Source organism: Podarcis pityusensis (assembly GCF_964106645.2).
Source record: "Podarcis pityusensis genome assembly, chromosome: 14".
Lineage (NCBI taxonomy): Eukaryota > Metazoa > Chordata > Lepidosauria > Squamata > Lacertidae > Podarcis > Podarcis pityusensis.
The window spans coordinates 2322562-2346395 of NC_138039.1; the positions used below are offsets into that span (position 1 = coordinate 2322562).

At 48.0% G+C, this 23834-nt stretch overlaps 1 protein-coding gene across 1 annotated transcript; it reads right to left on the reverse strand.

Moving 5' to 3' along the window:
• Positions 1 to 1124: 1124 nt before the first annotated feature.
• Positions 1125 to 23834, reverse strand: AP5Z1 (adaptor related protein complex 5 subunit zeta 1). The gene is made up of 17 exons (XM_080981024.1): positions 23681 to 23834; positions 22417 to 22554; positions 21921 to 22107; positions 21485 to 21629; positions 19643 to 19752; positions 19121 to 19289; positions 16984 to 17124; positions 15560 to 15597; positions 15295 to 15457; positions 14036 to 14214; positions 11990 to 12132; positions 10024 to 10170; positions 9214 to 9325; positions 7904 to 8001; positions 6188 to 6320; positions 4542 to 4756; positions 1125 to 1768 (listed from the first exon to the last, which is right to left on the reverse strand). Exons 1-17 carry the CDS (start codon positions 23719 to 23721, stop codon positions 1498 to 1500), a joined length of 2430 nt encoding a protein of 809 aa, XP_080837150.1. The 5' UTR covers positions 23722 to 23834; the 3' UTR covers positions 1125 to 1497.

Below are 23834 nucleotides of genomic sequence, written 5' to 3' on the forward strand. Positions count from 1 at the left end.
AACCTAGCAGTTCAAAAGCACATCAAAGTGCAAGTAGATAAATAGGTACCACTCCAGCGGGAAGGTAAACAGCGTTTCCGTGTGCTGCTCTGGTTCGCCATGATGGCCACTTGAACCGGAAGCTGTACGCCGGCTCCCTCGGCCAACAAAGCGAGATGAGCGCTGCAACCCTGGAGTCGGCCATGACTGGACCTAACGGTCAGGGGTCCCTTTACCTTTACATCACAGGTAAAAGGTTGGACACGGGTGGCGCTGTGGTCTAAACCACTGAGCCATTTGGGCTTGCTGATCAGAAGGTCGGCAGTTCGAATCCCCACGACGGGGTGAGCTCCTGTTGCTCGGTCCCAGCTCCTGCCAACCTAGCAGTTCGAAAGCATGCAGTGCAAGTAGATAATAGGTACCGCTCCGGTGAGAAGGTAAACGGCGTTTCTGTGCGCTGGCTTCCATCATGGTTTCTCGTTGCACCAGAAGTGGTTTAGTCATGCTGGCCACATGACCCAGAAAGCTGTCTGTGGACAAATGCCGACTCCCTCAGCCTGAAAGCAAGATGAGCGCCACAACCCCACAATCGCCTTTGACTGGACTTAACCATCCAGGGGTCCTTTACCTTTTACTATATCAGACCATCTAGATAGCATTGCTGAGAATCGCAGCTGGGCAGAGGGGTCTTGGGCGCAGCTCCCGCTTGCGGGCTCCCCATCGGGGCATCTGGTCAGCTATGGTGAGAACAGGATGCTGGACTAGAGGGCCAACTGGCCTGATCCAGCAGGCCATTCTGGTGTTCTGCTGAGGTCAACGCCATTAACGCTGGTTGGCAATGGCTCTCCTGGGTTTCAGGCTGGGAGCCTGCAGATGCTAAGGACTGCACCTGACACCTTCAGCCGGGCTGAGACCCCTGACTTTTCTGAATTGGCTGAAGCTAAGGAGAGCTGGGGGAAAGTAATGGGGGACTGGCTCAGAGTTGCCCGTGGGGCTAGCTGAGAGTGCAGAAACGCCCCAAACCCTTTGCTGCTCCAAGGGAGTCCAGAGACTCAGACCCCAAAGATGGAGCTGGGAGCCTTCTGCCCCTGGAAGTCTGCTTTCTGAGGCAGCAGATCAAGAAGCAAGCTTGCACTGCGCCTGGCTATGCCAAATCAACATTTTATTCATAGGGAAGCCCAGATCCAACAATACTGATTACAGGGTTGCGGAAAGAAGTCTGCAAACTGTTTGCCCAGTTACAAGCACAGGACAGGCAAATTGAAGCACCTGAGAAGTCAGAGAAGGGAGGCAGAATCGCCCCAAACAATGGGGAAGGCAAAAATTAAGCCAGTTTTCGAAAAGGAAATTGCTCGACTTGGCCAATTTCATTCCTTCGCCCACAAACCTTCCCTAGAGAGACTCCCTCCACCCTGTTGGTGGGGGGGTTCCTGTCCCACACCCTCCCAAACTCTGCCTGTGCCTCTGGCAGCCCCCTGCAGCCAACAGTCCTTGACGATACGTTTCCATCTGAAGGACTCAGCCAGGAACGGAGCTTGCTCCCCTCTCCAGAATCTGGCTGGCTGCCTTCATGGCGAGAGGCAGGGAAACGTTTGTGTCGCGGTGGAACCGGGGGCTCGAGACCTCGGGGGACGGGGTCAGCACAAACTGAGCCACGCTGGGCATCTTCAGCAAGTTCATCAGCTCCGTGGCCCGGGTCAGGATGGCCTCAGCATCCTCGGGGCTGTAGGTGGAGGAGACGGCCGGGTTCTGGATGAAGGTCCGCATCTTGGACAAGAAGAGGGATACCCTGTGGGGAGACACGGGGAGAAGAGCGGGGCTGAGCCACCTCACAGGAGAGGGCGGGAAGGAGAGCACCCCTCGCTCCCTGAGGTTTTGGGCCAGGGGAAGCAGGCTTCCTGCTGGAGTGGGGTGGTCACTGGGGCTGTGGGCTCCAAACCTGATCACTTGCCATCTCCAACATATCCTGCACACCTCACCCAGGTAAGGGGTTCTGGGGAAGTTAAGCAAAGCGTTTTGGGGGGAAGGCAAAGGAAGTACTTCACACTAGCAAACAGTTGAACTATGGAACTCACTGCCACAAGAGGCAGTAATGGCCATTAATGTGGGATTAGGCAAACTAGGCAAGGCTAATAATGGCTACTAACCATGGCTAAACCACAGAGCCTAGGGCTTGCCGATCAGAAGGTCGACAGTTCGAATCCCCCCGACGGGGTGAGCTCCTGTTGCTCGGTCCCTGCTCCTACCAACTTAGCAGTTCGAAAGCACGAACTGCAAGTAGATAAATAGGTACCGCTCCGGCGTGAAGGTAAACGGCGTTTCCGTGTGCTGCTCTGGTTCGCCAGAAGCGGCTTAGTCATGCTGGCCACATGACCCGGAAGCTGTACGCCGGCTCCCTCAGCCAATAAAGCGAGATGAGCACCACAACCCCAGAGTCGGCCACAACTGGACCTAATGGTCAGGGGTCCCTTTACCTTTACCTTTACCCATGGTGGCTGTGCTGGTTTGCCCCAGACTACCAGCCACTGGAAAACGTGAGGGGGGAGAGAGCACCTCTGTCTTCATGCAGGTTTCCCATAGGTCTCCACCGTGGGGGCCGGCTTTTGGGCGAGATGGGCTTTGGCCAGACTGAGCAGCCAGGCTCCTCTGGGGTTCTAAGGACCAGAACTGAGTTGGGAGGGAGGACTCGGGTCCAAAATCCTACGAAGCAATTCACTGGCCACACCTGTCAGTCCAACAGGGTCTCATTCAGGGTGGCAGGTTCAAGCTTTGCAAAGGGGAACTTTGTATTTTACCGTGGAAAATGGCAGCAGCTCAGCCAGGCAAAGGAAAATGCCAAGTCTCTGAGCATATGCTCAGCCTAGGAATTGGTGGTCCAAGTCATGGAGGTAAGTTTTATCACAGCAAAACCCCACAAGCTTCTGGCAATTTTTTGGGAGGGAATTTGAAGCTGTTGCTATTGCTTTTACAACTGGAAGGCAAAAATCCTTGCAAACCACCTGCCACTAAAGCCAGATCTGGTACCAGCTGGCCAGTAGGGCTGTGTTACTGACCAGGCTTTGCTGCCGACGACCAAGAGGGGGAGAGGCAAGGCACAGGATAGCACCCATGGGATCTGCCTCCTGATCACCACCCCAAGTCTAGGTGGCTGCCAGTGGATTAGCAAAACAGCAGGTCTTTCTCACTACCTAAGATGCTGGGACTTTTCACATCAGCACTCCCCAACCTGGCTGGGGCTGATGGAAGTGATACTCCAAAACAGGGGTAGGCAAACTAAGGCCCGGGGACCGGATGCGGCCCAATAGCCTTCTCAATCAGGCCTGCGGATGGTCTGGGAATCAGCGTGTTTTTACATGAGTGGAATGTGTCCTTTTATTTAAAATGCATCTCTGGGTTATTTGTGGGGCATAGGAATTTGTATATTTCCCCCCAAAAAATACAGTCCAGCCCACCACATGGTCTGAGGGATGGTGGACCGGCCCACGGCTGAAAAAGGTTGCTGACCCCTGCTCCAAAACTTCTGGCCCAGGCTGGGGAAAACTGCTCTCCTTTCAAGAGGTGGGTGCTTCCCCACCAAACTGCACCCCAACCATATCAAGCTGGTGTCTAGGGCACAATATATTGTCAGGTCAAACATTATGAAAGCGATATCACAGTATGGACTTCAAACTTGTTTTGGACAATATCATCCAAAACCAGTTTGATATCACTTTCATAATTTTTTACCTGGCAGTATATTGTGAAGAAGAAGAAGAAGAAGAAGAAGAAGAAGAAGAAGAAGAAGAAGAAGAAGAAGAAGAGGAAGAAGAATTTTATTTCCCCCCTGTCCATCTGGCTGGGGGCATAGCTATGCAAAAATCACAATCACAATGGGGGGGACGGGACGTGATGTCAGCCAATGCTTCACTCGATTCCTGCAAACTCTGTTGGCTCGGCTGTCCCCCGCCTCAGCGAATCACAAGAGCAGGCGCTGTCTAGGGCACAATATATTTCCAGGTCAAAAATTATGAAAGCATTATCACAGTATGGACTTCATACTTGTTTTGGACAATATATCAATATATCGTCCAAAACCAGCCCATATTGTGATACCGCTTTCATAATTTTTGACCTGGCAGTATATTGTGGTGAAGGAGGAGGAGGTGGAGGAGAAGAAGGAGAATTTTATTTTTACCCTGTCCATCTAGCTGGGAGCATAGCTCTGCAAAAATCACAATGTGGGGGGGAAACGTGAAGTCAGCCAATGCTTCACTTGATTCCTGCAAACTGTTGGCTCGGCTCTCCCCCGCCTCAGCGAATCACGAGAGCAGATGCTGGCAGAAATCACGCTGCAGGAAAAACCGTGAAGCCAGCCAACGCCTCTATATAGCTCCATCCTTATATCGTGATATATCGGTATAAAACTAGACGTTTAGCTGGCGACATATCACAATGTTGAAAAGCAGACGTCGCCCAGCCCTAACGGATGTCCTCGTCAGTTCTTACCAGGTGTGCATACGCAAACCAGAGCGGACGTTCAGTGCTGCTCCCCCCCCCCCCCCATCTGCCCCCCGGGTTCAAACCTTGGGATCAAGTCCTGGCTGCGAGATGCCAGCTTGGTGAGTGCAGTCATGAGGACGGCGATGGCGCGAGGAGAGTATTTGGGGATGCTGGCCAAGGGCCGCAGCTGGGTGATCTCGAAGAGCATGGCCTCAAGGACTTCGAAGAACCTGTTGATCTGCTCCACCGTGCAGCGCTTGTCGTGCGCTACGGACGCGTACTCCCCAATGGTCCACACCTGTGGGAAGGGACACTCCTTCAGAGCGGGGCATACGTACCTCATTACCTCACAGAGGGCTAGAAACGTGAGAGGGAAGCAGCAGAGAAAGCCTGCGGGACCCTAGGGGTGGGCGAACTAACCAGGAATCGACTCGCCTGCACCTGGTGCCTCCTCCTCTGTCCCTGGCCAGGGAGAGATCAGCAGTTCTCCTTAGGAGAAAAGGAGGAGACACTGGAAACCAGGAGGAGTTTTCGGAGGGTAAGAGCTGTTTTGACAGCAGAACCAACTTCCTAGGAAGGTGGAGGTGCGCTCCTTCCTTGGAGGTTTTTAAACAAAGGTCGAGTGGCCATCTGTCAGGGGTGCTTTAGTTGCGATTCCTACACTGTAGGGGCTTGGACTAGATGACTCTTGTGGTCCCTTCAAACTCCACAATTCTACAATCCTGGGCCTCCACAATCCTGGGCCTCAGGCATAACTTTGCAGGCCATTCTGCCTGGACACTGAGGTCCAGTGCTGAGGACCTTCTGGTGGTTCCCTCACTGTGAGAAGCCAAGTTACAGGGAACCAGGCAGAGGGCCTTCTCGGTGGTGGCGCCCGCCCTGTGGAACGCCCTCCCACCAGATATCAAAGAGGAAAACAACTACCAGACTTTTAGAAGACATCTGAAGGCAGCCCTGTTTAGGGAAGCTTTTAATGTTAAATAGATTATTATATTTTAATATTCTGTTGGAAGCCGCCCAGAGTGGCTGGGGAAACCCATCGGGGTCGCTGGATTCCCATCAGCCCCAGCCAGCCCTGCTGAGCCCATTAATCAGGGATAATAATAATAATAATAATAATAATAATAATAATAATAAATTTTATTTATACCCCGCCCTCCCCAGGAAAGACCAGGCTCAGGGCTCAGATATAAAGCAATTGATTAAGATACAACTTAAAAACAAGATTAAAATACAACATTAAAATGCAGCCTCATTTCAGTAGAAACTCAAATCAAAAACTTTTGGGGGCTGAAAACATCAACTCTTCACCAAGGCCAACTATCCAGACTGGTCCTACATGGGCCAGAAAAAAGCCAGGGAAGTCCCCAAATAGGAGTTCCATCGCAGAAGGAGGAAGGATAGAGGGGAAAGGGATCAAGTTGATTCCAAGCCAAAGGCCAGGCGGAACAACTCTGTCGTACAGGCCCTGCGGAAAGAAATCAGATCCCACAGGGCCCTGGTCTCATGAGACAGAGTGTTCCACCAGGCCAGAGCCAGTGCTGAAAAGGCCCTGGCTCTGGCTGAGGCTAATCTGACTTCCTTAGGGATGATGGGAGATGGAGTCTAGCAACATCTGGAAGGCCAGCAGGCTCCCCTCTCCCGGCATAAGGGATATAATCAGTATCCCAGATGGGAATGTAGGGGTGGGGGTTGTCCTACCCGCCAGGGCAAGTGGGTTTCTGCTTACCACATCAGTGAAGAGGTCCTCTTTGCTCTGAATGTTGGTGACCGTTCCCGAAAACTCCAAAAGCTGTGGGGACAGCTCCACCACCAGCGAAGGGTGCAGCTTGCACAGAACCGACAGCTGGGAGCTCATCACCCTGGTAGGGAAAAGAGAACAGCCGGGGTGACCAGGGGTGCTCTGCAACCCAGAGAGCAAGGCTTCCAAAACAGCGTTTGGGCCACTTTCTGCTTCTGAATAGGCATTTGGAGTGGTCTCTGGGAGTGGCTGTCGCGGCAGTAGAGGCCTTGCCACAAAGACTTTGATGACACCAGGAGAGCAGGCATCGGTTAGGGCTGCAACGCCAAAGGGATTCATCTGTTGGCCTTGCTGTGTCAAAACACCCTCAGATCAACTGAAAACTTGCTCTTGATTTATTTGGCAGGGCAGGTTTTTTTAAATGCAATTTTTTTGTAATACAAATGTGTATAATGTAGATGAAATTCTTGGGAACTGTATTTCTGGGGTGGTTTTGTATGCCTGCTTTCTCTTGTTTTTTTAATGCTTACTTTAAACTGCATTTATATGCTGGGGGGATTGATTTTATTCACTTTTGTACGTGCTACCCTGGAACCTTTGCATAAACGGCAGCTAGGAAAAATTTAAATTAAGAGACCTGAACTTAAAAAAGAGAGACATTCTCTCCTTTTCTCTTGTGTGCACAGGAAAGAAGGCCTCTGAAGATGCACACAATATTAAAGCAAAGAGAGCTGGTGTCTCGCATCAGAAATGCCTTTCTTTCTTTTTTTACACCAATATGCAAATTTAGATGCCAGACTCAGTCTCGTGTGATTAATCAATTAACGCTTCTTTAGTCAAGTTGCTGCCCTGGCATTTTCTCAAGGGCCACCTCTTCTTCCAATCAATCATCCTCAGACTTTTCTTATCCAAAGGCACTACTGTCTCCATGGCTCACAATGCTTTTTTTTTTAAAGCTGTTTATCGGCTTGGTAATGGCATAAGAACATGAATGGAGCTGGTTTTTTCCTCTCTCCCTTCCCATCATTTTTTTCTTTGTGTGTGTCATGTCTTAAAGAGATTGCAAGCCTGGAAGTAGAGACTGTCTTACTACTGATTTTTGTAAGCCACTTGGGGAGCCTTTTCAGCTAAAGAGCACTCGGTCAGAACAGTGTCAGTAGTTCAGTTGCAATGTAATATACACATCACTTGGAAACCAAGCCTTTAGCGTCACCTGCGTCCTGTGGAACTCTCTGCTACTAGAGGTTCAGTAGACAACTTCTGTCTCAACTTTTAAATGCTTGCTTAATTTTTTTTCTAGTCCGTCATGCCTAAGCAGGCAATATACCTTTCCACAGTAAGTTAGCTGATTTCTGATTTAAACTTTTTAATATGGTTTTTATCGAATGAGTTTTGTGTGCCATTGCTGTAATCTGCTCCAATTTTTTTTTAAAAAAAAAGAATTAGCAGTAAATAAATATTTTTATAAATAAAACAAATGAATAGACCACTTTCTACCAGACTTGGGATAGAAACGTAAGCAACCAATAGTTCAGGGCAATGAACAGAAAGATAATATCCCAAGAGGAACCTTGACTGTAAGGGACAATCTGTATCAAACCAGAAAACCGCTCCATTGGAGAGAAAGGCTCAAGGAGAAACTCCCCAGCCTGGAGATGGTAGATTTTGCCCTCTCCCCACCTGAGATGGTGAGTCTGCACTCACCTGTACACCTCTGCCTTGAAAGCCGGGATTCCATAAAGCTGTTCGCTCCTCTCCAGGACTGCCAGAACCAGCTTGTTTGCAAGAGCCCCATCTGCAAACTGGAGAAGAAGGAAGAGAAGGACCGTTCAGTGCCTTAACTCAGCGAAGGAAGATCCGCGAATCCCGGGGAATCCCGGGCCCTTGCGTCCTGCGCTCATCCCATCGCCTGCTACAACAAAGATCTACTGAGCAGATCTGCCACCCATCTGCATTTTGAAAAACATCAAGCAACACATAGGCTAATAGTTTATTGACAATATTTATATAACACTATCAAACTGTTTCAAAATTCATAGATAGAAGACGTGTAATATGTGCAGGGAGTCACAAACTAATAAGAGTCAAGTAACTATTCCATAAGCAGAATGATTAGAATGGTATGTCACTATAAAGCATGACCGAAATTGAGGCTGAACACCTTTCCACAGTAAATATCAGATCCAAAATGTTGTCGAGAGTGAGCTGGAGCACGGTGGTGCTATAAGAACAGATTAAATACAGGCCTGTCATTTCAGTCTCTGTATTGTATTTGAATGTAATGGATTTCATTTTATATTATTGCCAGCTGATGAAGAATTATCATTGAAAAAGTTCATTATCCTGGAAGAACTGTTTTGTCTGCTGCTGTGCTTGGAGCACCCTTTTGTGACGTTTGGAGCACCTACCATCTCACTTCTGGGTTGCTGTTCTTATACATTTGGATCTGATATTTACTGTGGAAAGGCATTCAGCCTCAATTTCAGTCATTCTTTATAGTGACATACCATTCTACCAATACAGATTTGGGAGGAGGCGAGGAACCTAGATACAGTGGTGCCCCGCAAGACGAATGCCTCGCAAGATGAAAAACTCGCTAGACGAAAGAGTTTTCCGTTTTTTGAGTCGTTCCGCAAGACGAATTTCCCTATGGGCTTGCTTCGCAAGACGAAACGTCTTGCAAGTTCTTGCGAGTTTGTTTCCATTTTCTTAAAGCCGCTAAGCCGTTAATAGCCGCTAAGCCGCTAAGCCGTTAATAGCCGCTAAGCCGTTAATAGCCGCTAAGCCGCTAATAGCCGCTAATAGCCGTGCTTCGCAAGACGAAAAAACTGCAAGACGAAGAGACTCGCGGAACGGATTAATTTCGTCTTGCGAGGCACCACTGTACCTAAGCACTGGATGCACTTTTGACGTTTGCATTTTTAAAGCCCTAGTTTAAAACCTTCACTGAAGGCGGCGTATTGGAGGATATGCAACTGGAACAGATCCTTGCCAGGGGGGGAAGCAAACCTTACCTCGGCTACGACTCCAAAGTAGAGCTGCAGTAAGACAGGGACGCTCTCCGCACACTGCACCACGCGAGGGGAACTGGCCATGGATCCCAGGAGCTGGCGGATGGGAGTCAACCTGGGGGGGGACGGGACCACAATGGAAGAACCCAGAAGAGCACCAGAAGAGTCTGGCTGCAGCTAGATCAGACCAAAGGGGCAAATATCTGAAGGGCCGTCACATGGAGGAGGGAGCAAGCTTGTTTTCTCCTGCTCTGGAGGGCAGGACTCGAACCCATGGCTTCAAGTTACAAGGAAGGAGATTCCGACTGAACATCAGGAGCAGTAAGAGTTGTTTGACAGTGGAACAGATTCCCTCAGGGGTTGTGGACTCTCCTTCCTTGGAGGTTTTTAAGCAGAGGCTGGATGGCCATCCGCCATGGATGCTTTAGCTGAGATTCCGGCATTGCAGGGGGGTTGGACTAGATGACCCTCAGGGTCTCTTCCAACGCTTAAGATTCTATGATACAGCACCAAGGATAACCATCAACACATCCAGGAGGGAGTGCAGGAAGTCAGTTTCGGAAAAACGTTAAATTTGTTCAGATTTGGGGAAACGTCTATTTGTTTCAATTTAATTTGTTTTAATTAGTGACCAATTTGGACAAAAAAAATGAAAATCATTAAGAAAAAGATTTGCCACAAAAACCCCCACAACCACAACAGTACTTTGATTATATCATAAGATGCCTTGGGAACTTTGTTTAGCGGGCAAGGTATGAGTACCCGCAAAATAGACAGCATCAAATAAAGTAAGAAGAGCAGCTTGTCTCTTACCTGCCAGGGTCTCCGGGAGCCGACTCGACCCGAAGGAGATACTGGAAGAGGGCTCTGTAGTCCGGGTGGCGGTAAGCTTCCAGGCAGGTGGCTGGCTTCAGAGAAGGGTCCACAGGAGTCCTCTCAGGAAGGGGAGTCAGGGCAGACCTAGCAACAGACGAAAAGCCCACACACACCTTGATCAAAAGCACAGTCCGTTAAAAATGTGGAGGAATCTCCTACAAGAAGCCCCCATCCCTTCCTATAAGCCTGTAAAGGCACATTAGCTCAGCCTTGCATTTAAGGATGAGCTTTTTCCATTTTAACTGATCAGCTGCCTTGAGTCCTGGTCTGGGTATAAATAAATATAAAATAGGACAGTGGTACCTTGGTTCTCAAATGCCTTGGTTCTCAAATGCAGAAAACCCAGAAGTACGTGTTCCAGTTTTCTAACGTTTTTCAGAAGCTGAACAACCGAGGCGGCTGTCGGCTATTGTTTCCCGGGCACCTGCACCAATCAGAAGCTGCGCCTTGGTTTTCGAACATTTTGGAAGTCAATAATAATAATAATAATAATAAATTTTATTTATATCCCGCCCTCCCCAGCCGAAGCCGGGCTCAGGGCGGCTAACAACACTAAAATAGTGCAACATTATAAAAACATCAAAGAATTAATTAAAATCAAAATTGATGGCAACCATAAACTAAAGTATTGTAAAGATTGCCAAAGGAGGGAGTCAGGCTGCGCCCTGACCAAAGGCCTGGTGGAACAGCTCTGTCTTGCAGGCCCTGCGGAAAGATGTCAAGTCCTGGAGGGCCCTTGTCTCTTGTGACAGAGCGTTCCACCAGGATGGAGCCGCAGCCGAAAAAGCCCTGGCTCTAGTTGAGGCCAGCCTAACCTCTCTGAGGCCTGGGACCTTCAAGATGTTTTTATTTGAAGACCATAAGTTCCTCTGTGGGGCATACCAGGAGAGGCGGTCCCGTAGATACGAGGGTCCTAGGCCGTATAGGGCTTTGAAGGTTAAAACCAGCACCTTAAACCTGATCCTGTACTCCACCGGGAGCCAGTGCAGCTGGTATAGCACCGGATGAATGTGATCCCGCAGCGAAGACCCCGTAAGGAGTCTCGCTGCAGCATTCTGCACCCACTGGAGTTTCTGGGTCAGTCTCAGGGGCAGCCCCACGTAGAGCGAGTTACAATAATCCAGTCTGGAGGTGACCATCGCGTGGATCACAGTGGCTAGGTCAGGGCGAGAGAGGTAAGGAGCCAACTGCTTAGCTTGGCGGAGATGAAAAAATGCCGCCTTTGTTATAGCTGCAATCTGCGCCTCCATGGAGAGGGAGGTACTTCCGCAACAGAATAAGTTTGTTGCTTTTGTTTTTGCTATTTATTTTGCGTTTTTGTTTTTGAGGCTTTTCGGTTAATTTGTTTTTGTGACTGTGTGGAACCCAGTTCAGCTACTGATTGACTGAATGATTGATTCATTGTCGAAACAAAATAAAAAAATTCCTTCCAGTAGCACCTTAGAGACCAACTAAGTTTGCTATTGGTATGAGCTTTTGTGTGCATGCACACTTCTTCAGATTTAATGTGTTACTGCGGAAATGGATAAAACCCCCCCATCCAAACAATGATTATCATCAGAGCAAGTAAGAAAAAAAGAGTAATTTTAATTTTCATCAACTACAATGCTGTCTTATTTATTTTACAGTACAGCACATTGATTATTGCTTTCATTTTATGGATCAATGGTCTTGTTAGACAGTATAATTCATGTTCAATTGCTGTTATAGGGGTTGTTTTTAAAAGTCTGGAACGGATTAATCCGTATTGCATTACTTTCTATGGGAAAGCGCGCCTTGATTTTGGAACACTTTGGTTTTGGAGCGGACTTCCGGAACGGACTAAGTTTGAGAACCAAGGTACCACTATAATACCATTACTCTGCGCTACCTGGCACTAGGCTGCTGGGAGGAGAGCTATTACCTCAGCTGGACATCCAGCGCCACTGCCACACAAGGCAAGTCGAGCAGCAGGTGGAAGATCTCCAGAGCCGTGTCGGTCCCAAGCAGGGCTGGCAGAAGGTCCATATAATCAGCGACAAGGGCTGGGCTGTTCCATGCCAGGAACTGCAAGGGAGGGGGGAACGAGATGAAACTGCAATGAGTGGGCCTGCTCTCCCTCCACACCCCAAGTGGATTCTCCCACTATAGATCCTCTCTCTAGGGAAGGCAGCAGAGCCAATGATCCAAGGGGGAAGGAGGAGGGGAAGGCCAGACCCTAAAGCTCCTCCCATACAAAGGAACGGCGATGCCTGAAGCTTGGGCAGGCCATTGGGCCCATCTAGAACAATGATGCCCACTCTGGTTGGCAGCAGTTCTCAAGCGTCCCAAGTCTTCCCTAGCTGGAGATGCTGCAGGCTAAACAAGACAACCTCTGGCTCTTCCTCAATAGTCACAGCTGGCCACACAGGTGGGTCTCCCCCAGGGCTGGATTTAGGTTGGATGAGGCCCTAAGCTACTGAAGGTAATGGGGCCCTTTATATGTCCAGCTGTCCTTTGTCAACAACAAATTGCTGCTGTTTTTTGTGTTGAATATATGCTATACGGTGATTAATGGACCTAATAGGTATCTAAAGCCATTTGCACATGCCGAATGTAGGCACCCTATATATAGAAAGGAGCAAACCAGGGATATTTGAGGGAGCAGGCTAGCAGGCGGGGCCAATGACTTACATCAGAGGAGCCTACACAACACTAAACACTGTTGCTGTATGTAGGTTTTATTTTATTTGTTTTTTATCTTATATTTTGGAAATGTATATCCCGGGCTTTTTCCTTTAATTTTTTTTGGGGGGGCCCAAGAGAGTGGGGCCCTAAGCTATAGCTTGTTTAGCTTATACGTAAATCCGGTACTGGTGTCCTCTCTCCCTTGGATCTCCATTACTCCTAAAGTTGTGGCCAGATTGCTGACTGGGGCTGGTTACAGGGAGCAGGTTAATCCCTTCTTCAGGGTGCTAATTAAGCCCTGTGTGGCTTTGGGACAGGCTACCGGAAAGATCGTATCTCCCTCTGCAAACCTGCCTGGGGATGCTAAGGTCCTTGGGTGAGCACCTTCTCTCGGTCCCATCAACATCAGAGGCATGGTTGGGGGGTGACCCAACAAAGACAGGGCCTTTTCTGCAGCTGCTCCCATATTGTGGGATTCCTTCCCAAGAGAGGCCAGCTGGCTCCCTCCCTGTCATCCTTCCACTGGCAGGCTAAGACCTTCCTGTTGAAACAGGCCTTTGGAAACTAACGTGCAGGCAATGCTGACCACTGGGCTGCTGTGAGAGCAAGGTAAAGGTAAAGGTAAAGGTAAAGGACCCCTGACATTAAGTCCAGTTGCAAAAGACTCTGGGGTTGTGGTGCTCATCTTGATTTACTGGCCGAGGGAGCCGGCATTCGTCCGCAGACAGTTTTTCTGGGTCATGTGGCCAGCATGACTAAGCCGCTTCTGGTGAACCAGAGCAGCGCACGGAAACGCCGTTTACCTTCCCACCAGAGTGGTACCTATTTATCTACTTGCACTTTTTGGGGTGCTTTCGAACTGCTAGGTTGGCAGGAGCAGGGACCAAGCAACAGGAGCTCACCCCATCGCAGGGATTTGAACTGCCAATTGGATTTCCAATCGGCAAGCCCTAGCCTCAGTGGTTTAGACCACAGCGCCACCCGCAAACTGGATTTTAATTTTGCTAATTCTAAATGTTGTTTTGATGTTTTTCCACCAGTTTGTTTTTATTCCTTTGTAGTTCATAATGTCGCTTTTAAATGGTGGAAGCTGCCTTGAATCTCAACTTGGGAGGAAGGCTGCATATAAATACGTTAAATAAAATAATAATAATAATAATAATAATAATAATAATAATAATAGCGGCCCTGAGAAAGAGCCGACTAAGAGCAGTTGGATGAAAAAGCAGAAGCCACCTGCACATTCTCCAACAGCTTTTAACTTCTGCCCATGAGGCCCCGTGAGAGTCTTGCTACCAGGTACCTTGAATAGGTTTGGGAAGTTCTGTCGGAAGATGCTGAGTTTCTCAGTGAAGAACCGAATGTTGTGCCTGCAGAACTGGATAAACTCAAAGGCCAGCATCGGGCTGTGGAAAAGCTGAGCGGGAACTCTGGTGAAGAGGTGCCTGTAAACAGCTTCGGAGTCCACAGCCGCCGTCTCACCTGGGGAGCGAGGATAGAAACACACACGTACGCTTGCATAAATTTAACGTTCTCCATCCTGCTTTAGTCAGCCCTGGGGAGGGGGGAAACTGAGGGTGCTTTCGTAAAGCCCTTCACGGCCTAGGACCCTCGTACCTACGGGACCGCCTCTCCCAGTATGCCCTGTGGAGGACCTTAAGGTCCATAAATAGCAACACCCTAGAGGTCCCAGGCCCTAAGGAAGTCAGATTAGCCTCAACCAGAGCCAGGGCCTTTTCAACACTGGCCCCGGCCTGGTGGAACGCTCTGTCTCATGAGACCAGGGCCCTGTGGGATCTGATTTCTTTCCGCAGGGCCTGTAAGACAGAGTTGTTCCGCCTGGAACCAACTTGATCCCCTTCCCCTCTATCATTTCTCCTTCTGTGATGGAACTCCTATTTGGGGACTTCCCTGGCTTTTTTCTGGCCCACGTAGGACCAGTTTGGATAGTTGGCCTTGGGGAAGATTTGAAGTATTCATCCCCAAAAAGTTTTTGATTTGAGTTTCTACTGAAATGAGGCTGCATTTTAATGTTGTATTTTAATCTTGTTTTTAAGTTGTATTTTAATCAATTGTTTTTACCTGGTGTTAGCCACCCTGAGCCCGGTCTTGGCTGGGGAGGGTGGGGTATAAATAATTTTTTATCATTATTATTATTATTATTATTATTATTATTATTATTATTATTCCTCTCTGCTTTCCCCTTTTCTAATAAAACGTCCCTTTCTCAGTTTAGACCTGATGTCTGGGGGCGGGTTTGTGAGAAACCCAATTTCCTCCCGCCACCCACCATGCATTGCTTGGAGTTCAGCTTCCTGCTTTTGCCGAGAGGGAAACGCAAGGCAAGCAAACTGCCCCTTGCTGCCTGCAAGGACAGGAATCTCCAAGGCAGTTGCTGCCTCTCCCTGGCAGGAATTTGGCTCCCATCTCTGGCCTCCCTCCCCCGGGCAGAGTCAGAGGGAAAGGGAGGCTGTGGAGGAAGCTGTCTGGCATCGCAGCTGCCCTCCCTACCCAGGCAGTTTCGGAGGCAGAGCTTCGCTTCAGCCGGCCAGCCTTACTCACTGTGGTTCAGAAAGAACTGGGCAATCGGCAGCAGCACCCTGGCATAAGACAGGTCCCCACTGATCCGGCTGTGCACGTTTTTCAGGCAGGAGAGTGAGCGGTAGACGTAGGAAGAGTCCTGTCTGCAAATGATATCCATGATGGTGATGGCTTCAATAAGGCACTGTGCGAGGGAAAGCGGGGGAGAGACGTCACCGTCAGGGATTCCGGAATGGCTGCCCAAGATCCCTGCTCAAGCCCCAAAACCTTCCTTCAGGCTACTTACGGCTTTCTGAAGCTCACCGTCGGCTTTCTTCAGAGCCCCTGGCAGACAAAACAAAATTGATCTCATAGAACCACAGAAACATAGAACTTGGAAAGGGACCCCACGGGTTATCTCCCGCTTGCACTACTGCCATGAGCTGTACGTGGGGCTTCCTTTGAAGGTGACCCAGAAACTGCAACTAATCCAGAATGCAGCAGCTAGACTGGTGACTGGGAGCGGCCACTGAGACCATATAACCTGAAAGAGCTACATTGGCTCCCAGTTAAGTTTCCGAGCACAATTCAAAGTGTTGATGTTGACCTTCAAAGCCCTAAACGGCCTCGGCCCAGTATCCCTGAAGAAGTGTCTCCACCCCCATCATTCTGCCCGGACACTGAGGTCCAGCGCCAAGGGCCTTCTGGCGGTTCCCTCCCTGTGAGAAGGGAGGTTACAGGGAACCAGGCAGAGGGCCTTCTTGGTGGTGGCACCCGCCCTGTGGAACACCCTCCCATCAGATGTCAAGGAAATAAACAACTATCTGACTCTTAGAAGACATCTGAAGGCAGCCCTGTTTAGGGAAGTTTTTAATGTTTGATGTTTTATTGTGTTTTTAATATTCTGTTGGGAGCTGCACAGAGTGGCTGGGGAAACCCAGCCAGATGGGTGGGGTATAAAAAAAGTATCATCATCATCATCATCATCATCTAGTCCAATCCCCTGTGATGCAGGAATGGCAGCTAAAGAACCCCTGACAGGTGGCCATTCAACCTCTGCTTAAAAACCTCCAAGGAAGGGGAGTTTGCCACCTCCCGAGGGACTCTTTATAATAATATTATACCCCGCCCATCTGGCTTGGCTTCCCCAGCCAATCTGGGCAGCTTCCAACAAAATATTAAAATACAGTAATGTATCAAACATTAAAAGCTTCCCTAAACAAGCTTTCTATGCCCAAACAGCTCTTATCATCAGGAAGTTCTCCCTGATGCTTAGTAAGAATCTCCTTTCTTGCAATTTGAATCCATTAGTTTGGGTCCCGCCCTCTGGAGCAGCAGGAAACAAGTTTGCTCCATCTTCCACGTGCCAGCCCTTCAGATATTTAAGGTGGCTATCACGCCACCTCTCAGTCTCCTCTTCTCCAAGTTAAACATACCTAGCTTGTGACAACTGAATTAGCATGCGAGCCAAAACAGTCACCTCCACCTGCGGCTTCTCCAAGAAAAGCTGGGCTTTTCCTTCCCCTCACAGACAGCTGGAGGAAAAGTTGGGAGGAAAGACTCCAGAAGGGGATTCAGAAATATGGGCGCATGAAAAAAATTAATTTCTGTGCAAGTTACAATGCGAAATAGGAGACGGAAAAGAGAAGAGGTGAAAAAGCAAACAGTATCCCTAAATCTCTGCCACCCTCACCAGCAGGAAACAAGCCAAGCACAGAAAAGGGGACTCACGGCGGTTGCTTTGCTCTATAAGCCTCTGGCAGTACTCAAAGGCCTTTTCCCGCAAGCGCTCCTTGGGGGGGAGCAGGCGGCTGGAGGTGGAGGTGACGGAGACCATGGACATGACGGAGCCGTCCACCTCCGATTTATCATCTGCAAAGAAAGTGGGGACAAGGTGAGCAATTTATCCGTGCAAGCGTGGTGTAGGAACATCGCAGTCTTGAAAAAAGATTTCCCACAACCTACGTTTGCTGCAGGGTAAAGAACAGCCGCAGTCTTTGAGTGCAATATGGTGGGACTTTGTTTTATATACCTCTGAATCACACAGACAAAAATGTCTGTTGGCAATCACCGAGGCAATTTGGCCTGCATGATCTCCTCCCTGTCTTCTATTAAGATTCAGCTCCTATTCTTGTATTTGTACCTATTTTTGCCTCTCACTGATGTATGGTTTTCTTATTTATGGTCCTAACTCCTGTTTTGTTATGGGGGGAGGTTATATGTCAACTTTATATTTTCTGCTTGTTCTCTATACGATTTAAAATCACACACACAACCAGAAAGATGGGGCAAGATGAGTCAGTGAAAGGTTTCCTCGGTTTCTTTCTCTAGTAATTTTATTAACTTAAAATCAAAATAGAGCGTACAAAACATTCCAAATCAGCAAAACACAATCAATAAATTCAGCCTGATACAATCTCACATTTTATGCAGCTTGTCTTTTACAAGATAAGAAAAAGAAAATTAAGGAGAAAGAAAATAATTAAAGACAGGAAGGATACAGTTGTACCTTAGAAGTTGAACGGAATCCGTTCCGTTCGACTTCCAAAACTTCGGAAACCGAAGCGTGGCTTCTGATTGGCTGCAGGAAGCTCCTGCAGAAAGCCGCGGAATCCCCACCGGACGTTTGGCTTCCAAAAATATTTTGCAAACTAGAACAGTCACTTCTCGGTTTGTGGCGTCCAGGAGCCAAAACGTTCAAGAACTAAGCTGTTTGAAAACCAAGGTATGACTGTAAGGCTAAGAACCTACCAACATACTAAGTAGGTTCAAGTTCAAATTTCAAATCATTATTAAGTAAATATCTATCTGTCAATTTCCTATTTTCCTCAAAGGTCCCCTAAATTTCTAACACACATTCTAACGCAATTAAAACTGAAAGTGCAGCTCATTTTTTTTCATACAAGAGTGTTTACTTTTAAGACCGCAAGATGGTAAACACTGCCTAGACTTAGAAGGGCCCAACTTCTTTGCCCACCCCAATGTTTCTGCTTGAGTCCCTGTTCTGGGCACAGTTCCTCTAAGGGCCGCTAACTCTACTGCCTCTCTGCATGAGGTGCAATTGAATGGTCTAATCACACTCAATGCAGAGACACAGCACAACTTAGCTGCCCCATCAGAAGCCCATTGGAATAAGCAGTGGGTTGTGCAGAGTTGCAACAGGAAACCTCTCCTCGTGAGACCTCGTGGTTTAATTCGTGATTGGAAAGTCACACTCTCTTCACTATATATTTATATATAGAGAGAGAGAGGTTTTGTTTTTTTAAGAAATACAAATAACATATCAACCCAAAAGAAAAGCCCCCCCCCCCCCATTATAACAAACCAATAATATTGTATTTAGTGAGACGCGAGTGGCACTGTGGGTTAAACCACAGAGCCTAGGACTTGCCGATCAAAAGGTCGGCGGTTCGAATCCCCGTGACAGGGTGAGCTCCCATTGCTCGGTCCCTGCGCCTGCCAACTTAGCAGTTCGAAAGCACTTCAAAGTGCAAGTAGATAAATAGGTACCGGCGGGAAGGTAAACGGCGTTTCTGTGCACTGCTCTGGTTCACCAGAAGCGGCTTAGTCATGCTGGCCACATGACCCGGAAGCTGTATGCCGGCTCCCTCGGCCAATAAAGCGAGATGAGCGCCGCAACCCCAGAGTCGGTCACGACTGGACCTAATGGTCAGGGGTCCCTTTACCTTTACTTAATATTGTATTTATTATCTATCCGGTATGGAGCATGCTGCTGTAAACAATGCTGTTCGCCATCTGATCCCTTGGTGTCTTACCATAACAGCAGATGTGTTGACGGCGGCTGCCAATCATGTTCCTCATTGGCTGTATGCACAGTGCCCTCCCCTCCACCTCTCTAGATCCTTACCTGAATTTGGACTACTAGCTCCGTTGCTCCCGTAGCACAGCAGCCACTTCCGCAGCATGGAGAAGGCCTGCATGTTGAACCACTGGTCCTCTGTGTAATACTGGCCGACTGAGAGCACAGTGAAGAAGTCCGTGGTGGCTGTGCCGTCCACCTCCATGATGGGGCCAGGCTGTGGGGCGGAAGAAAGAGCAGAGTAAACCGCTACTTAGAAAGCAGGGAATCAGGACCAGAGAGCCCAGGTGTTTAAAGGCCAGACATGAGAATCAGACCAGCGGTCCACCTTGTCCAGCGTCCTGCTGTTCTCACAGTGGCCAACGGGATGCCTGGGGGAAACTCCCACTGCTGCAAGGGCAAAGGTGAACTATGCAAGTCACTCCGAGCTCCTTGGAGGAAGGGCAGGATTCAGGGTCACCCCAGTGCAGAATCTGCGTCTGTGCACTTGACTCGCTGGGTGGTTTTTCCATGTGCCTTCTCTTAAAAAGCAAGTCCGGGTTCATGCCCCCTGGAGCTGCAGTTCCGCACCTGTCTTGCTCGAGGGTTGAAGAAGCCTCCTGAGGACTGGGGGACTCCTTGCTGGACGCTGGCATACCTCAGCCAGTCCACCATCCTTTTGCTGAGCAGGTTGATCTGATCTATGGATCGAAAGCAACACAGCCCGTCAGAAAGACAAAACAGAGGACGACTGCGGGGAGCCTTGGCAATTCCAATGGTTCACCATCAGGCAGACTCAGGTCCACCTACAGCTTCATCTGTCGCTACACTGTCCAGAGAAGAGCTTAGTGCTTGGGGCCAGGAGCGAGAAAACTCTGCAGATCAACAGAAGAGCTGTTCCTGTGAATTTGCATCTTTGACACCCACAATTTATTCTACCCACGCATCCTCATCTGTGGAGAAAAGAGACTGGAACTGGGATTCTTACCAGGAACCAGAAGAGACTACCCTTCTATAAACACCTCCAGCATTTCCTAATTACATTGGGCTGGCTGCAGCTTATGTTTATGGCACTTAATTGCTCCTGCGAAACAGCAAACCCCTTAGCCTCTAAAACCTCACCTCTGTAATATTGGCTGAAAATATATTGGGTGACTGCCTAAGCAGAGCAGAACAGCTACCTGCTTTAGACATTGGCAGTGTCTAGGTTATTATTATTATTAAGTATATTGCCCTTCATCCACAGACCTCAGCATGGTTCAAAACATTTTAAAAACCTTCTTCAAACTGCTCCCCTCCTGAGGTTCTGGATGACAAAACCCATAGTACCAAATTTGGCATGGCCAAAACATACGCCATGCGCTACACTGGGGAAGAATAGTCTGAATAATAATAACAATAATAATGATTTTATTATTTATACCCCACTCATCTGGCTGGATTTCCCCAGCCACTCTGGGTGGCTCCCAACAGAATATTAAAAACACGATCAAACATAAAAAAAACTTCCCTAAACAGGACTGCCTTCAGATGTCTTCTAAAAGTCAGATAGTTGTTTATTTCCTTGACATTTCGTGGGAGGGTGTTCTACAGGGAGGGCGCCACTACTGAGAAGGCTCTTTGCCTGGTTCCTTGTAACCTCACCTCACCTCTCTGAGTGAGGGAACCTCCAGAAGGCCCTTGGAGCTGGACCTCAGTGTCTGGGCTGAACGATATACAGTGGTGCCCCGCAAGACGAATGCCTCGCAAGACGAAAAACTCGCTAGACGAAAGGGTTTTGCGTTTTTTGAGTCGTTCCGCAAGACGAATTTCCCTATGGGCTTGCTTCGCAAGATGAAATGTCTTGCGAGTTCTTGCGAGTTTGTTTCCTTTTTCTTAAAGCCGCTAAGCCGTTAATAGCCGCTAAGCCGTTAATAGCCGCTAAGCCGCTAAGCCGTTAATAGCCGCTAAGCCGTTAATAGCCGCTAAGCCGTTAATAGCCGCTAAGCCGTTAATAGCCGCTAAGCCGTTAATAGCCGCTAAGCCGAAAAAACCGCAAGACGAAGAGACTCGCGGAACGGATTAATTTCGTCTTGCGAGGCACCACTGTACTGCCTTTCTGCTGAGGCACCCACAGTGGTTTACAATTTCAAAGGACTAAAACAAATGTTCAAAGTCCCAGCCTCAAACTAACTTGGTTGTTTTCTACAGGAGGGTGGACGGAAGGCAGATCTGGGTCTACCGGCAGATCTCTAGGAGATACGCAAGGATTTCACACCCCCTAGTGTCTCAGAATAGCACCTGAACAAGACTCTTAAAATGAGGAACGCTAACCAGAATTGAAGTTTTGTGTGAAAGGACTCTCAGATTAGTTCAGTTCCTCAGCTCAGAGGTTGGGGTTCTAGTAAAAAAACCAAAGTAAATCCAACCAGCCTGCCCACTTCTTGCACTTACCTTCATTAAGGCTCATCGGTAGAAAGCTGATGATTTTTGAAAGGAGGGGGAGAAGGTGCCGTGCATTTTGACCTTCAGGAAGCCTGCCTTCCAGGACTTTCACCACACGCTGCCCAACAGCTTCCACCACTGCCTTTTTACTGCCCTTTGGATAAAAGCAAAGATTTTGAAGGCTCACAAGCCACAGGGGCTGAGCTTACGCAAAAGGCACCTGCCCTCTGGCAATTCATTTAAGATTCTGAGTGAACAACTAAAAAAAGTTTAGGGTGCCTGGAATTTGGCATAGACCAGATCTCGCCAGATGGGGGAGCATTTTTAAAAAACGACAAGAAAAAACTATACCATGTCCAAAATCTGGGTGTGAAACGGGCCACAGTCACAGGGAAACAAAGCAAAGAACCAAACTGTGGTCTTTCCAGAATCACAGTTCACTTACCTGGGCTAGCACGATGGAGAAGGCAAGGCTCAGGAGCTTGGTGTCCTGGATGTTATCCCAAGACACAGATAAATCATTACAAAGTGACGTCTCTCTCAGGATGGCAGCACAAAGAAACTGGACTTGCTCAGGAGTCTTTGGCAGATGCAACACTGTCTGCAGAAGTTCCAGAAATTTGCCATCTATCCTGCAAAAAGCATCATCAACATAAGCAGCGAACACAAAATGAAGAGAAGCTAAGGGTGCAATCAATGCACACATATCTGGAAGTAAGTCAAACTGGGAAGCCATGTATAGCATTGCACTGTAAGATGTTTTAATATTTGTTATATTCTACTTACTGAACACCAGTATGAAAGGGAACCAGCCCAAGGTAAGGAAAGCCACTCACATCACATGTTCTACGGAGACACTTGTAGCATTTGATTAACAGAGCTATAAATATGCTACAGATGTTTGCTTGGACTTATTAAAACCAGCATTTGCCTTCACTTACTTCCGTCCATATTTAGTGGCTGAGACGATCAAAAACAGTCTTTGCAAGCTATCGACAGTCTCATTTCCAAAGTCTTGATTTTGGAGAAAGCCTGTGATTCGTGAAATGAATTTTCTCAGTTCTTCATCCTGGATCTCCCTAATAGGAAAGCATATAGAAATTAAGAAATCTCCGTTTTGCAAACTTCCACATCAGGCCTTTGCCAACCACGACAGTAGTTGCTTTGCCATACACTGGGCTGGGAAAGGCTCTGCTGGCAACTTCAGTAACAACTGGATGGGCTGGATGGCTCGTGGGCTGGCAAAGCACCAGACAGAAACTTGCATACTCTTATATTTCCATTATGAAAATGGTTTGCAAGGAGCAAACCAGAGCACTGCATGTTTTCCAGAGGCATCTGGTTGGCCACCGTGAGAACAGGATAGATGGGCCACTGGCCTGATAAAGCAAGGCTCTTTCTGTGTCCTTATATCTTAACCAAGAGGAAGTCTCCACATTTCACAAAATCCCGTGAAGCTCCCTGGTGTCCTTGGGTCAGTCACTGCCTCTCAACATAACCTCCCCTCACAGGGCTGTTGCAATAAGTTAATATAATAATAATAATAATAATAATAATAATAATAACTTATTTATACCCCGCCCATCTGGCTGGGTTTCCCCAGCTAATAATAATAATAATAATAATAATAATAATAATAATTTATTTATACCCCGCCCATCTGGCTGGGTTTCCCCAGCCACTCTGGGCGGCTTCCAACAAAATATTAAAATACAGTGCTTTGGATTAAAGTTTTAAGCTTTTCGCATTTATAATTTTAAATTTATTGTTGTACATTGTTTTAAATGTTTGTTTTCCTTCTGGGATTGTACCCCCAAGTGTGTTTTATAAGCTGGTCTCCGACCGTAATAAATTATCTATCTATTTATCTAACAGTACTTTGGATGTCCAAAGCATGCATTAGTTGAAGAATGAAGAACCGTTTATTTTGTATTTCTCATTTTGTTTATAATATCTATTGTACAGTTTTCTGTTATAAAGTGTTCAATCAATAAAGCACACAAAAAGCACACAAAAAAGAATATCTGCCGGGGCAAAAGGCGAGGCACAAATAAATAAATACATAATAGTAGTAATATTAATAAAGAAGAGGAAGCTGGCAAGCCCCAACTCAGCCTCCCCCGAAGAAGCAGCTGGAACCCAAAGCCTCTGGAGGGCTTCTGCTCCCCCCCCCGGGGCTCCCCCCCCCATTTTGCCTCCCCCTACCTGGCCTGGCGCAGGAAGCTCTCCGTCCCGGCGGAATACATCCTATTTTCCAAAAAGAAAAAAGGAAAATGGGGGGGGGTGTCCGGACTTATTTTGGGAGTGCACAGCCAGCGCTTCCTTTGCTTCCGGGTTATTCTCCGCCCGAACACTTCTG